At 37.1% G+C, this 16,867-nt stretch overlaps 1 protein-coding gene across 1 annotated transcript; it reads right to left on the bottom strand.

The window, feature by feature from the left end:
• Positions 1-510: 510 nt before the first annotated feature.
• On the bottom strand, positions 511-15,565 carry LOC121866998 (glutamate receptor ionotropic, delta-2-like; the record flags this gene model as incomplete). The annotated part of the gene is made up of 6 exons (XM_042366754.1): positions 511-811; positions 7,398-7,551; positions 13,383-13,561; positions 14,123-14,353; positions 14,558-14,742; positions 15,324-15,565. Coding segments are annotated over 6 exons (1,111 nt in total), but the record flags the coding sequence as incomplete, so codon positions are not given.
• Positions 15,566-16,867: the final 1,302 nt, after the last annotated feature.

The raw sequence follows: 16,867 nt of genomic DNA, 5'->3' as shown, positions 1-16,867 counted from the left end.
AGTGTTACACTGCTTTTCGTTTCCGTCTCACTCGACTGCCACCAGTATATGATTGCTATTTTTTTCTATCACACACAATTGTTTTAACTTAGTTCTGGAACTATGGCAGTATTTATGTAAACATTTGTTTTGGACTTACTTTGTTGTTGATGCATCAACATACACAGGTACTTAGTTTGGGAGAGAATGCATTGTTAATTCTCTCCAGGGGAAGTGTTTTGAGTACACTTTTATAGGAATACTTAAGTGAAGTGTTCACCCCTGAATGAGTGGTAAGATGCGTGTCTGTGCCATCTTCACTCTTGACGACATGTCTTGACTGTACATATGAGAAAGTTACAAAAACAAAACACTTAGTGTGTCAGATTTAGGAGCTTCATTTATCTATTCACTGCAGAAAGATTACAGATATTAGATTCTTGCAAAGGACAATTTATACAGATTTTCCTTTGGCACAATGTCACCTTTACAGTCTTGAAAAGTAGGGTAAAAAATCTTAAAAATGTCAGGAAAACATTTATTTCACGAGAGACTATGTGCAACGCATATGTAAAGGGACTTTTCCAGGGCTCTTGAGACTTAAGGGGAAAATCTACACTGATTTTATGTAGCTTCATCAAATAAGCATTTGATTTATTGTACCTATTATTGATTCATTATCTGCAACCAAATATGAATCTTGATAATTGAGTCAACACTGAGTTATGATCTCTGCTACAAAGGCGAGGAAGGCGAGGAAGCAGCCCAACAGCAGCAGGTAGAAGCCGCCCTGCAGGTGGTCCAGCCCCAGCACCACCTGATTCGAGTTCTCCTGCATAAGAATTATCTTAGTTATTTTCGGATTAGAGATAGGCATATTTTCTTATTATACAAGTTATTCATCGACCTTCATGTATAATTATAGTATACCAAGTAACTTTAGCTTGACTATAGGTAACTTGTCTGTTATGATACTCACCAGAAGAGTTCCTTGTCATACATTCCGTCCTTGGACAACAGAGAACTACAAATTTACTAAGTTGCCTATAGTAATTTGAATCTATACCTATATTACAGCTCATTTACTCTTTCCTATAAAGACACTTAGTATAATATTTGTTCCCAGTGTTTACAGTGAACACTTCCTTGTTTCCTATATAATTCTGTATAAAGGATTGTTTAAGGTCTTACAGTTGCCGATTTATTATTAAAGTATCAATGAGAATTTATTGTCAAATATATAATATCGACTGCAAAGTTCAATGAAACCCTACCACTGAATTAATGCAAGTATTTTTACAGCTTCTTCTTAGAGTTCGTGCAATGTACCAACCCTAAGCAGAAGGTGGTAGGTTAGGTTAGGTTTGGTTACAAAGTAAAATATATTTTACATCAATACAAAATTCAGTTTTTGGATAAATCATATAAGACTGTAAAATCAATTCAACCTCGTTACAGCACACACACACACACACACACACACACACATATATATATATATATATATATATATATATATATATATATATATATATATATATATATATATATATGTAATATTCAGAAATTTCAGAGTAATTTCAAACACCGCGCCATTGGCGATACTGAGCTTTCAAGGTCGTCGGAGGGAAGAGAGCGCTCCCTGCACATAGCGAGAGATTGTGGAACTAGGCCTAAGTGATATTAAATGTAATTTGCCGAATTAATAATGATGCGATTCATGAAGTTAAGGGACTATTATTGAATTTGAAATTATTATAGATCGTTTATCAGTCTGAATAATGTCACGGGTGTCCCAAGGAGTTATTAGTTAGGCGGAAAATATGTCACGTAGGCCTAAGCTAGCGCCTTGGAGAGACGCAACGCTGGCTGGTCCTCAGTCACGTGAAAGCGATTGGACCTACAGGACATCCCTGCGCGTCCGTCCACAGAAATAGTCACGTGGTCTAGTCACCTGTGCTGCGCTATTGCAGTATAACAAGTAAGTCTCATTCAATCTCAGACAGGGTTTAGATAGGGCAGTGATAAAGTAAACTAGAGCTAACAGTGAGTTCATTTCAGGGTTTCCGCCAGAACCCACTTGACTGCGAGAGATTGACTGCCGTTTGAGACTGCCGTTGATGATTGAGGGTGGCGATTGTCGCCATTGGACCGATCAGTGTAGGCCTGTCACCGTTTAACGGGGTATCAAAGGATCTCTTGAGGGAATCTAGCCGTCTGGGTGCCCAGCTGACGACGGGACGATCGTTGGGGTCATCAGCTCTCCTCTACCTCGGCTCACAATACCACATGTTTCAAGCAGCTTAGTGAAACCCTCTTGCTAACGGGAAGCTAAAGCTTCTCTCAACTGTACAAGGTCTGATTGGCTCACTCCCTTCCGCTTTATGGATGTACTGGGGGTAAAGTGAAGCTAGCTGAGTGATACAGGGTCCCACACTGGGACCAAGAGTCAGTGGAGTTTAAAGGTACACTTTCCAAGGTGGAGAAAAGCTGATTTGGGCCTTCAACTACGGGTGCCTGTTGGTTGTGCCTTAAACGACTACGGAGTGCAGGTGGAATCTGTGTGTGTGTTAGGTTAGGGAGCATGGTTCACGGGTATTGGACTCAGTAACGTCTTTATAATAGTGACAATATTTTTGTGTGTAGTTAATACTATTTTTTCAGTTACTAATGTATGCTGTGTGCATTTAAAATTTCTTTATAGTTTCAATCTCTGATATAACCTTTGTTCCCCAGAGTAGTGTTTAAGTTAGGTTAGGAGGTGTGCATCTGTTGGTGTAACATAATTATATTGAGTGCCCTTAAGGCCTATTCATAGTGGAATTAATAATTTCTTATTTTTATACCACTTCTGCAGTGGTGGATATTATTCTGTGAAAGCCCTTAAGGCCTGTTTCATGTGTGCAAGCAACATTTCTTAATACTTCAAATTTATTGTTGCCTGAGTTTCTAATAATTTCTATATCATGTATAACTTTTATTCCCCAGAGTAGTGTTTTAAGTTCAAGTTAAGAGGTGGGCATATTGGTGTACCATTATTTGATTGTGTTTGTAGTGTTGGAGGGAATATAAGTGTCTAAATTTTACAGTGTGTCTCATTCATCCCAGTCACAGACGCTATCCTTCCACGGGTCACGGACAATTCATTTTGTTTAGTAGATTTAAGTGTTCTTGTGCTGGTTCGGGATTTTTCTCAAAGGGGCGCTTCCACTGCCATTACCATCTAACAATCTTTAATAAACCCCAAGTCAAGTGAGAAATTAAAGTCCAGTAAATTCCGACCGGTTACATATATATATATATATATATATATATATATATATATATATATATATATATATATATATATATATATATATATATATATATATATAAATATATGCAAGTAAATCACTGTAGGTGCGCGTGATCCAGGTATATGCTGATAACCACAAGGAAAGAAGAAAACACGAAGTTCCCAAGCGCTTTCGTGTAATTCACATCTTCAGGGGTGAGTACAGACTTACCCTCTGACCTGACTACCGACTGCTGTGGTGCTTTTTTGAAGATTAGTAGGGTCATTACTTAATACCTGACCATTGTGGACTTGATCTCACCCTCCTCTGTATATATATATACCTTGTTATGTACTTCTCCTTAGTCTGTACTCACCCCTGAAGATGTGAATTACACGAAAGCGCTTGGGAACTTCGTGTTTTCTTTCCTTGTGGTTATCAGCATATACCTGGATCAAGCGCACCTACAGTGATTTACTTGCATATATATATATATATATATATATATATATATATATATATATATATATATATATATATATATATAGATATATATATATATATATATATACATATATATATATATATATATATATATATTAAAGATATATATATATAGTTATATATATATATATACATATATATATATATATTATATATATATATATATATATATATATATATATATATATATATATATATATATATATATATATATATACATATATATATATATATATATATATATATATATATATATATATATATATATATATATATATATATATATATATATATATATATATATATATATATATATATATATATATATATATATATATATATATATATATATTACTTTGTTTTAATTATAACAAAGCTGAATTTTGTATTGTTCTAAAATATATTTTACTTAGTGATATAAAATGGTGTAGTAGAAAAAGAATGGGAAAAGAAAGAGCATGGGAAGATCTCAGTTTGTACGCAAATGTTTAGAGAAATCATTAAATATCTAGGTTATCTTCGATTACTGAATTATCTAAGGTATTGTATGAAAAAATGGAATGATTGATGTTCGTTTTTAAATGATAGGCAAGTCATGGAATGTTTTGGCTCAATGTAAATTGATTAAAGTAAGTGAATATCTTCTTAAAACTTTGTATGTTATTGTAATACATATATAAGTTTCTCAGTAAATACGTAACATATTTATATATGTTAATTGCAAGATAGGTTAATGACTGTAGATCATGATGATATAACTGACTACTTCATAATTGAGAGATACTGAGAAAAATTATGTGGGAATTTGGAGTGTATTGGTTGAGTGTGGAGGGGCTTGTCAGGTTTAGTCTTGGAGCCATGATTGTGCTGGGATGAGTGAGTCATTATAATTACATATCAACATAAAAAAATAAGGAGTCCGCAATAGGCCGGTTGGCCTGTGCATGGCAGCTCCTGTCGAGAGTTACTACCACTCTCTATCATCCATGAATCTATCTAGTATCCTTATAAAAACTTTCCAGCGTTCCAGTACTTACTACAAAGTTTAGTTTCTTTAAACTATCTTGATATGGAAGGTTTCCAAGTCCCGGAATCATTTTCGTCATTTTTCGCTGCACCGACTCCAGTGAATTGATATCCATTCAATAATAAGGGCACCAGAACTGAACCGCATAATCGAGGTGCGGCCTGACTAGCGCAAGATATAGTTGCAATAAGACCTCTGCACTCTTATTACTTACACTTCTAGATATAAAACCTAATACTCTGTTTGCCTTATTTCGAACATTAACTCACTGTTTTCTAGGCCGTAGGTCCGGGCTTACAAGTACCCCTAAGTCTCTTTCACAAGTCGCCTTCTCTAGGTACGCTGCACTTGCTGGTGTTGAATTTCATTTGCCATTTTTCTGACCACTCCTGCAGCTTATTTAAATCCTCCTTTAGTGCATTTGCATCCTCCCCTGAATTAATCTGCCGCCCTATTTTGGTGTTATGAGCAAACTTGCTTATGTCATTGCTGATCCCAGTATCTAAATCGTTTATTTTGATTATGAACAAGAGTGGGCCTAGTACTGACCCCTGGGGAACCCCACTGATTACACAGCCCCACTCACAGTTAACACCATCTACGCTGACCCTCTCCATTCTATCGGTGAGCAATGATTTTATCCAATATAAAACTTTCCCCTCGATACCATGAACCTTAACTTTTCTCAGAAGCTTCTGATGTGGTACTCTGTCAAATGCTTTGCTAAAGTCTAAGTAAATAACATCGTAATTTTCGTCATTATCTACTACCTTGAAGGCTTTCCTAAAAAACGTTAGAAGATTTGTTCGACAAGATTTTCCCTTTGAAAACCCATGTTGAGAGTCGTAGATTAATTTGCTTTTCTCTAAATGCGATCGGATGCTATTTGCTATAATTGGTTAAAGAAATTTCCCCACTACTGACGTCAAACTGATCGGCCGGTAATTTTACGCTGATGCTCTGTCTCCCTTTTTGAATATCGGTACTACATTTGCCTGTTTCCACAAGTCTGGCACAACTCCAGTGTCTAATGATTTTGTAGATAAATTTACGAGTGGTCCGCTCATCTGTTCCCTACACTCTTTCAAGACTCGAGGGAAAATTTCATCCGGCCTTGGGAATTCTGTCTTCTTTAATTTATTTATCCTCTTGAGAACATCCTCTTTTCTGATAAATATATTCTTTAATTTCTCTTCTTCCTTTCCCCTAAATATCAGTTCCACCTCTGGAATTTCCTCGTGAATTTCTTCTATGAAAACTGATAAAAAGTAGCTGTTCAATGCTTTGCTTATTTTTGCACTGTCATCGATCACTTCCCCCCTCCCTGACTTTAAGGGCCCAACTTTGTCCTTGTCCTTTGTCCTATATACCTGGAAAAATCCCTTGGGATTCGCCTTGGATTCTCTTGCTATCCTGATTTCGTAGTCTCTCTTTGCTTTCCTTACATTTTTCTTAACATTCCTAGATAGTTCATTAAAATTGTAGTAAATTAGTCATCATTATAACAGTGAAACATATGAAAGACATATAGTTTTTCTATTTTAAATCAGCAGGGAAAGATTAAAGAATTACTTTATTATCTAATATGATCCATTTAAAGTTTATTTCTTTGTATTAATTAATTACTTAAATGATTCTTGTGTAAAGTGAACATCAGTAATTTAAAGTGAATATTATTATGTAAAATAGGAACTGAAAATAATAATTATATTCTCAGGTTTGTGTGTGGAGAAAATTCAATGGTGTAGCTGATAATGTGTACAGCTGTTTATATGTGGAGCTGTTTCTGTGTGTAGAAGATTTATACTTTGAGTAGTTAATTGGAAAGGAGTCTTAACTGTGCACAAGATTCAACTTGGAGCGAGGATTAAGGCTCAGCTAAGTTTGATATTTTATGATTATCAATAGAAAGATATAAATTCACTGGAAGTGGTGAAATTATTGTTGAAACCTTCTTCGATTCATATGAATAAGTGAATGCCTAGTGAGAAGTTAACACTAGACTCATCTTATGATATGTGTTAAGCAGTTATTGAGTGTGTGTATGTTTTATGCGAAATTATCTCTAAATAATGTATTAATTATTGATTTTTGTCAATAATTTCGTATATGCCTATGTATCTAAGTATTCATTTAATCTCATCTTTACAAGCAAGGAATCTTTTAATTTAATAACTCTTTGATCTGTTTTTTCATTAAGATAAAGTTAACTATAGATATAACCCTTTGTTGTGGAGGTGCTGCTTAAACATACCTATTGCTAACAGCTCAAATCAGTACTTTCCATACCTTGTCTGGATAATAAGGAATAAAATGGTAGTACTCAAAGGATTAAATAGTAATTTACTGTACCAGTCACTATACTGCTGGCGTGATCTGGTCACACTGGCTATATACTGGTGGTAACTAGTGGTGAGATGTATAAACATTCTATGCAGAGGTGACACAGATATGTGACCACTCAGTTTATTACAACGACGACGGCTGATGTGATAGTGAGGTCACAGTGGTGGTAGCTGTAATACAATTATACGAAACATTTCACAAAACTTAAAGGATGAAAAGAAAAAGTCTAACAAATTAAAGGTATATATCTCAACATTTTTCCTTACCTCACTGTTCAGTGTAAGTTCCTCTGTATTTCGGTCTGCATTTTTCAACTCAGTTTGAATCTTTATGATGTCGTCCAGCCACAGATTCAGAAGCCCCGCCTCGATCAGTCGCTGCTTCATCTTGCTGATCTGACTCGTAAATGGTGCTCCTTGTCTATGCAACATTATATATATATATATATATATATATATATATATATATATATATATATATATATATATATATATATATATATATATATATATATATATATATATATATATATATATATATATATATATACATATATATACATATATATATATATATATATATATATATATATTTATATACTGTATATATATATATACATATATTGTAGTGATGGGTTGTCAGACCACAGCTTACATCGCAAGGAAAGCCAGACTTTACCGGACATTAGGGAGGTCAAGTGTAAGGGTATCCCCCGCGGATGCTCAAGGGTGTTACAAATCAACTAGCTCCCCTTCCCATGTCACACGGCCAACAAACATGGAAAAAGGCACCAGCCGACTCTCTCCCAATATACACAATATCCTACACTGCAGAGGAGGGTCAGTCTTGACCCGACATTAGGGGGGTCAAGTGTAGGGTAACTCTCACGGTGGACCAAGGATTATAAATCAGCCAGGCTCCCCTTCCATGTGACATGTCACCACAACAAACATGTAAGAAGGCACCAGCCGACTCTCTTCCAATATACAATAACCTAATTCGCAGAGAGAGATACCCGGAGACAGAGCCAGAGAGACACACAGGCAGAGGCAGAGAGAGAGTTGTCTTGTAACAAGGTGGCCAGCTACTACACCACCAGGCCTGCTCGAGAGAAATCAGGGGCCGGAGGCAAGCCGCCTCCGGTCACCTCCAGTCGCCTCCGGTCAGGACCGAGACTTCCCTCCGGCGCCCAGCTAAGCAGTCTCCCATAGAGACAACCCAGGACTACCTGCTAGGCCTCCCCTAGGTCACGTGAGTGTTTGTCAGAGCTTTCCATGGGATGAGTTACCTATGTGGGAAGTGTATTCATTTCATGTTCGTGTCCGAGAATCAGAGTGTCTAGTAACGTAATATGATGTCCTAGTAACGTAAATATAATGTCCTAGTAACTTCAATAGAAGGTGTTATTAATGTGTTCATGTCATGTTCGTAATTAATAAAGAGTTGTAACGAAGCAGTGTTTGAGAAGTCGCCTTTAAGAACGTAATAGATGTGTATTGACGTATAAGATACGATAAGTGTACTGACAGTGTACATATCTATCACGGCCACGCTACCAAAAGCTTCCTCTCTTTTATACTCTTATACTATCAATATTCTACCTATATGTAATCTTCTCCTTCCTCGCTTAGTCATTATATTGGTGGCAGCAAACTATATGTAATTCACGCTTTCCTCGTCCCTTGTTATTGGTAACAGTGTACTTAACGTAAACCCATGCCCTCCCTCATTTTAGCCATAACACCTGACTCGTTGTTTGAGTATTGTTCGAAAGTGCGTGATAAGGAGTTCCTGCAAGATAGCGTTTTGTTATAGGTGACATCGAACTATATACGTTAATTCACGCCTTCCTCGTCCCTTGTTATTGGTAACAGTGTACTTAACGTAAACCCATGCCTTCCCTCGGTTAGCCATAACACCTGGCTCGTCTCATCCTTCATTTGATTCAGTCTAAGTATTGTCTATAATTGGGTAATAAGTAATTCCTGTGTCGTAGCGTCGTAGCGTGAAAAGTGTCCTAGCGTGTCATCTTTACAGCTCAAGTCAATGTCTCTCGTTGTGGTATACGCGAATTGTTACTAGCAAAATACTCCCAGAATATGCTCAGTGCTTAATATAATTTCTCAGGGTTCCCCACGTTCTGTGAAGTTCTCAGTATCCAAAGTGCATTTTAATTGTCGGTCAGTGTTAAATGTACCCATTGTGTTTTAGTGATAGAAGTTGTGTCTATACTAACTGTTATAACTTAACATGTCTTACAACCTACATCCTCCTCCTTGTCCTAATCCTCACCTCACCCTCCGTACCCATCCGTTCCCGCCTCGCTCCGCCCTGCCCTACCCCGCTCCGCCCCGCCCCGCGCCCCGTCCCGGTTACGCCACTCTACACCTCACCCCACCAGGCGCGCATCATGCCCAAATGTTTCTCGCCCCACCCGTGTGACCACCAATGTTTTGTCCTGTGAGTTATGCTTCGAAATTGGTGGTTAGTGTTACTTAATATTGCGATAATTACAGAGCTTCACTCAGTGTGTTTTTATGCTAGTATGATTTGTAATGTACTCTTTGACGCGTAGTGATAAATAATATTCAATGTAGTGAGCAGAGCTTCACTCCCCGACCCAGCCTAATGAGAATATTGTCGTGACGGAAACTATAGTTGCCAAACATTGACGTAACGTATAAAGTAAATATTTGTTTTTCTTTACGGATACACTTCCAACTAATCCATCATCCCTTTCGGATTGTTTCTGTCAAATGTCACACACAGTACCGCCCCATGGCTAGCCGGAATCCGACCACAGCACATATAAGAAGAGAAGAAGCAGCGTGAGGAATGCAGCGTGATGAATGCAGCACCACACCCGCCACGCACCACCCCACTTCTTTCAAGTCCTACCTGGTCTAGGATTAAGAAGATTTTTATATTTTTCTACTTTAGGAAGTTAAGGAGTGTGGAATGAAGTGCCACACAACGAACCCTGGTGAGCCCAGCCAGGGAGGGATTCACCACTGTGGAAGGTGTAAGACAGGACGGTCTTTGGTCTCGCCGACACTCACGTACGGAGGGCGAGGCCTGGTCCGCGGAACCTGCCTTACAGTCATCTAAGGAGACGACAGCCCAAGCAGTGGACCGGCTTTCATCCCGGCCGGAGGGGGCCGACGGCAGATGAACAGAAAATCGTCTGGAATATGTTGAAAATGATGATGTTGCAGAGAAGAAATGCAGATGGAGCAGAAAAATTCATCTGGAATATGACGGAAAACGAAGATGTATAAAGAAACACAGACGAACAGAAAAATCGTCTGGAATATGAAAATGAAGATGTATAAAGAAACGCAGATGAACAGAAAAATTCATCTGGAATATGAAAATGCTCTACACGTAGAGGAAGCGCAGGTGAACAGAAAAATCATCTGGAATATTATAGAAACCAGGAGGAAGTGAGAAGAAGTCAGATGTGGTGACACGACCTACAAGGTGCGGTATTGAAGAAAGAAAAACGTGCTATGTGAAGACAAGAGACGCTGTGCTGACATCAGAAGAAAGTCGACGATGACAAGGTGGATCATCAGAAGGACCAACCGACTACCGCCTGTGCTGCCGGCATTCCTTATTTTCAGATACCAGCTGGATGGAGGACTTGAGCCATGCTGAACTCAACAAATGTACTGATGTTGTTGATGTTGCTGATGTGTAATAAAAAGATATAACACCCTAACATGTGAAGCAGGAGCATTTTGTATTTTGTATTTAATTCTCTGATTTTTGTTAACAAGTACTACAAAGAATGTTTTTTTTAAAAAGATTAGTCACTTTTTCTATGAGTTCATTTGATCAATGTTTTGTATTATCAAATGCAATGTTGTAGACATACTACTGAGTGGGACGAATTATTATTTTGACACGGCCTGGTTAGGGAATGCAACACCTGTTTTTGTTTGTAGAATGTGATTTGCAAGTTTGCCTCGGACACTATGCTCGATATGAAGGATCTTTAGATCAATCTATGTTCACTTATTGTGTAAGTATTTTATTTTTTTTCTCCTGTCATAGAAGATTTAATCTTGGCGGGAGGTATAGTAAGCTTTGTCAGATCAAACTATGCCAGTAGAAAAACATACATCTCTAGGGTTATAATTTGTAAAATGTAAGGATGCATTATCGCCTCAGGGACTATATTAGATACTGCACATGATGTTACTGTCTACTTTAAATGTGTCATCAGTTCTCTGAGCATGAAAGCTTTGGTCTTGGCGGGAGGTGTAGTGATGGGTTGTCAGACCACAGCTTACATCGCAAGGAAAGCCAGACTTGACCCGACATTAGGGGGGTCAAGTGTAAGGGTATCCCCCGCGGATGCTCAAGGGTGTTACAAATCAACTAGCTCCCCTTCCCATGTCACACGGCCAACAAACATGGAAGAAGGCACCAGCCGACTCTCTACCAATATACACAATATCCTACACCGCAGAGGAGGGCCAGTCTTGACCCGACATTAGGGGGGTCAAGTGTAGGGTAACTCTCACGGTGGACCAAGGATTATAAATCAGCCAGGCTCCACTCCCATGTGACATGTCACCACAACAAACATGTAAGAAGGCACCAGCTGACTCTCTTCCAATATACAATAACCTAATTCGCAGAGAGAGATACCCGGAGACAGAGCCAGAGAGACACACAGGCAGAGGCAGAGAGAGAGTTGTCTTGTAACAAGGTGGCCAGCTACTACACCACCAGGCCTGCTCGAGAGAAGTCAGGGGCCGGAGGCAAGCCGCCTCCGGTCACCTCCAGTCGCCTCCGGTCAGGACCGAGACTTCCCTCCGGCGCCCAGCTAAGCAGTCTCCCATAGAGACAACCCAGGACTACCTGCTAGGCCTCCCCTAGGTCACGTGAGTGTTTGTCAGAGCTTTCCATGGGATGAGTTACCTACGTGGGAAGTGTATTCATTTCATGTTCGTGTCCGAGAATCAGAGTGTCTAGTAACGTAATATGATGTCCTAGTAACGTAAATATAATGTCCTAGTAACTTCAATAGAAGGTGTTATTAATGTGTCCATGTCATGTTCGTAATTAATAAAGAGTTGTAACGAAGCAGTGTTTGAGAAGTCGCCTTTAAGAACGTAATAGATGTGTATTGACGTATAAGATACGATAAGTGTACTGACAGTGTAAATATCTATCACGGCCACGCTACCAAAATCTTCCTCTCTTTTATACTCTTATACTATCAATATTCTACCTATATGTAATCTTCTTGTGAGTTTTGTCTCATATATATATACATATATATATATATATATATATATATATATATATATATATATATATATATATATATATATATATATATATATATATATATATATATATATATATATATATATATATATATATATATATATGATAACCACAAGGAAAGAAAAACACAAGTTCCTAGCTTTGTGTAATTCATCTTCAGCTAGTCTGTGCACTGAAGATGTGAATTACACATATGTTCTTCTTTCCTTGTGTTATCAACATATACCTAGATCACGCGCACCTACAGTGATTTACTTGCATATATATATATATATATATATATATATATATATATATATATATATATATATATATATATATATATATATATATATATATATATATATATATATATATATATATATATATATATATATATATATATATATATATATATATATATATATATATATATATATATATATATATATATATATATATATATATATATATATATATATATATATATATATCATGTAAATCCACAATGAAAACGTGGATAAGATAAATCTTGATAAAATCACACGGGAAAAGGGATACACCTACAAAATAACCTGACCTAACCAAATCAAACAGTGCAAATTTTATCTTATGTTTAATTATATGAAATAATTGCATGTAAGTTGCAGCAATAAAAAATCCCTATTTGGCAAAAACGTCAGAAATATTTTAAACCTTAACAGACAAATATCCTTATTTACTGTGTGTGTGTGTGTGTGTGTGTGTGTGTACGTAAACCTGTTTTCTTTCCGGTAGTGAATTAAATATTGCAATACATCCAAGGGATTATTATTAAATACACGGGGAGTAAGATTCATGCTAACTTAATTCGTGACTGTGTGGAGTGTCAGGCATCTTAAGCCGACTAATCAAGGAAGTAAGGAATGTAATTTGCGTGTATTGTCACCTTGGTAATGCAAATTTTATCACCCAGTTCTTAGTTAACTCACCGGAAGCCCCAGACGTTACCACCAAAAATGGGATACTCTGTCCTGGCCAACTGGTAGCGTGAGTTGCCATACTGGTCGAAGAAGATCTCAGCCGCTTGGACTTTCACACGTATTTTGACCACTATAAGGGAGAACCCGCCAGCCAAGACTCTCTTCAACGAGTCTTCTATCGAGGAAATCTGACATAACAAATTAAAAAAAAGCAATGCCTTAACATGCCAAGGTCTAAAGAGCAACACATAGACTACTTTATATTATAGAGTCATATTTCAAAATAAATTACTCAGCTCATTCCAGCATTTTGCATTGGAATTTGACTCTATTCATACGAATGAAATTAGTATGATCCTTTATTTAGGAACTTAAAATGCCTTATTATTTCTCGGTTAAAATCCTTCAGTAAAATGGTTTAAGCTTAGACTATCTTTGGACAATTTACTTACCTAAATCCTCAATGGGTCAAACCATCGTTAAAATAGAAAAAAACAGATCTACAACAATTTAATGGAATATACCGAACATTAATGTGACTTGAGTATCGTGTTTGATTGGATCTTAAAGTTTGACTTTGGTCAAGTAAGATAATGAGACATAGTAGGCCAATCTTCTTTGCACAAAGTTTCCTTTAGGGCTATAAATGTTCGTACTCTCAGTGAAAAACTACAGAAATATTCACTTTGATAGTGTGTGCTTGTGAGGACTTGATAAAGATTAACAGCAGAACGTTCAGGCTCACTAACTTCCATTTTTCTAAATATGTTTTGTATATCAGGATCAGAACTTTGGTTGAAGTAGAGAAAAACAGTTCCTAGCAAAGCCTTAGAACCCCAAGACCAGCCGTCACGGTTGAGCAGGTCCTGAAAGTTGTTAATAGGTGGATATTTGCTCTGGACGGACAGGTGGGCGATGAAGGAGGAACGGTAGGCTGTGGTGATGATCACACACGTCAGCAACCACCATCCTACCAGCACCTGCAACAGTAGTTCAAGAAGAGTTAGGTCAAAATATACATCCAACGAATCGGTGTCGTTTTACAATACAATCCATTTCATATGTATTAATGAAAATTATTTCTCTTCTACCTAATAATCAGGTCGGGTTAATCATAATTGCAGGTTTTGATATTTTCTATTGAAATTCGGGACATGATAAACAAGCAGTGACATTTTTCTTACCTGGCCATTCATGTTAGAGGGAATCTCTGTTATTGGTTTCATAAGAAGCATCCCCCAGCTGTCGAAGAGAGTAGACACCAGACTGGCGCTTCGGTCACCAGACACCCATGACCACATCTTCTGCAGCAGCCACAAGATGATGCCGAGGACGAATGTACAAACAGTAACAACCAACCAAAGTTCCCCTGAACAGAAACAAAATATTTAATGAGGTGATATAAACGAGGCAGCACTATTAAAGATTGCAATATTTGCCCCTAGACTTATTCATTAACGTTATCTTAAACTGTTTTCTTCTATAAGCGATAGAGTCACAGGAACAGATAGGATATGCTACAATCTTACACAGAGTAATATATGATAGTGTGTTATTGCACTTATATATTATATAACAATGACCACCACAACTTACACGTATTATTCATTTGTAATTCTAATGTAATCGCCAAATTTTATATTAAAACAAGTACCTGTTCTAAGCATGGTCAACAGGTCAGATACTTGGCAATAAGCTAAAAACAAATAGCTGTTTCAGAAAATCCCTGCCACTTAAAATTATCTTACTTATACAGAGAAAGAAAAGGACAGCACAGAATATTACTTTTCCTACAAAAGGTAAGAATCAATAATACCATTAAATACATGACATAATTCCTCGAGGGAGAAGGAATTTACAAAAAGACAAAATTGTGTAACTGCCAATAATTCACTAAAGAAAAAATATAACGAATACATTTGATTTGACAAAGTAAAAACGAAGCCTCACCTTCAAATGGTCTGGTGAGTGCCAGGTGCCGGGGAAGAGGAGTAGGCTTTGGCGACACAATAACAATAGGATCCTGATAATAGACCCTGGAGTAGTCCATGACGCGGCTCCTTGACTCTGTGAGTGTAAGGTCGAGGGAGAAGTCCGCCTGCTGGTGCTGAAGGGTGCCAACGATCCCCGTCCAGTTTCCGTCACCGACAGGAGTCCCCCACTTCTCATCTATGGGTTCTCGAAGCTCATATCTGGATGAATAATGCATTATTATATGTAAATGATATCGATAGAACAAGTTTTGGATATTTATCTCTCTCTCTCTCTCTCTCTCTCTCTCTCTCTCTCTCTCTCCATATATATATCATGTAAATCCACAATGAAAACGTGGATAAGATAAATCTTGATAAAATCACACGGAATAATAATCACCCCATTGCTTGGGAAAAAAGCTTAGAAGTATTCAAATCATCTTGCGTCACAGAAAGACTTCTGGATGAAGCTGGTTTGATTAAGGAATTAAAATCAATAAACCTTAGTGATGGTCAGTTCAAAACTGATAATATGTTACATAAATTTATTTGTCAGTGGCCCAAGGTTAAAAATGCTTTGAAAACCTTTGATCTAGATGTAGGATAGTTATTTTGTGGGTCCTTTTTTCTGACCTGACCTGGTTAGTCACGTCACCACCCTTCTCTTAAGCTCCTCTACGTGTGTGTTGGTGTGTGGATTAGTGGATGTCATCATTATGACCTGACCTCCTGTTTTTAAGGTCACCCTGTATATTTAAGCCTCTCTCTGTCCATGTAATCCAGTTGCCTCTGAAGATGTCTTGAATAAAGACGAAAGCTAAGGTACTCCGTTGTTTCCATTTTCCCGTGTGATTTTATCAAGATATATATATATATATATATATATATATATATATATATATATATATATATATATATATATATATATATATATATATATATATATATATATATATATATATATATATATACAGGGTGTCCCTAAAATCCTGTTACATTTTCAAACTTTAATAACTTAGGTTCTATAGAAGATAAAACCAATCTGTAAAATGCATTGGATAAGTAATTTATTTAAGTATTTCTATAACCAAGAAATTTATTTAATCTAAAGTTTTTTTTTCAGATAATCTGTCCCAACACTATATTGAATGGCATCAATAGAAATTTAACAGCTCATTAAAAAAACGAAGCACCGCATAGAAATTCAATTACAAGATGGATGAAGTTTAAAGAGACTGGTTCCGTTAATGACAAGCGACGAACTGGAAGACCGGGAGTAAACGAGGAGTCTGTGGCGTGTGTAGAGCAAGCTTTTCTAACCCTGACTTCCATTTATACACCTCGATCATACCTCCCCTAACCCCAGGGAGTGCAAATTAAGTTGCTTTAATCTGTCTCTTGTACTCATAGTTGCTAATGCCCGGGATTAGACTTGTCATCCTCCTCTGGATGCTTTCCAAGGATTCTATATCCATTCTGTAGTACGATGACCAGAACTGAACTGCATAATCCAGGTGAGTC

The sequence above is a fragment of the Homarus americanus genome, unplaced genomic scaffold (genome assembly GCF_018991925.1).
Source record: "Homarus americanus isolate GMGI-L3 unplaced genomic scaffold, GMGI_Hamer_2.0 scaffold27381, whole genome shotgun sequence".
NCBI lineage: Eukaryota > Metazoa > Arthropoda > Malacostraca > Decapoda > Nephropidae > Homarus > Homarus americanus.
The sequence above is the reverse complement of the archived record's forward strand: the minus strand, read 5'-3'. Positions and strand labels throughout refer to the sequence as shown.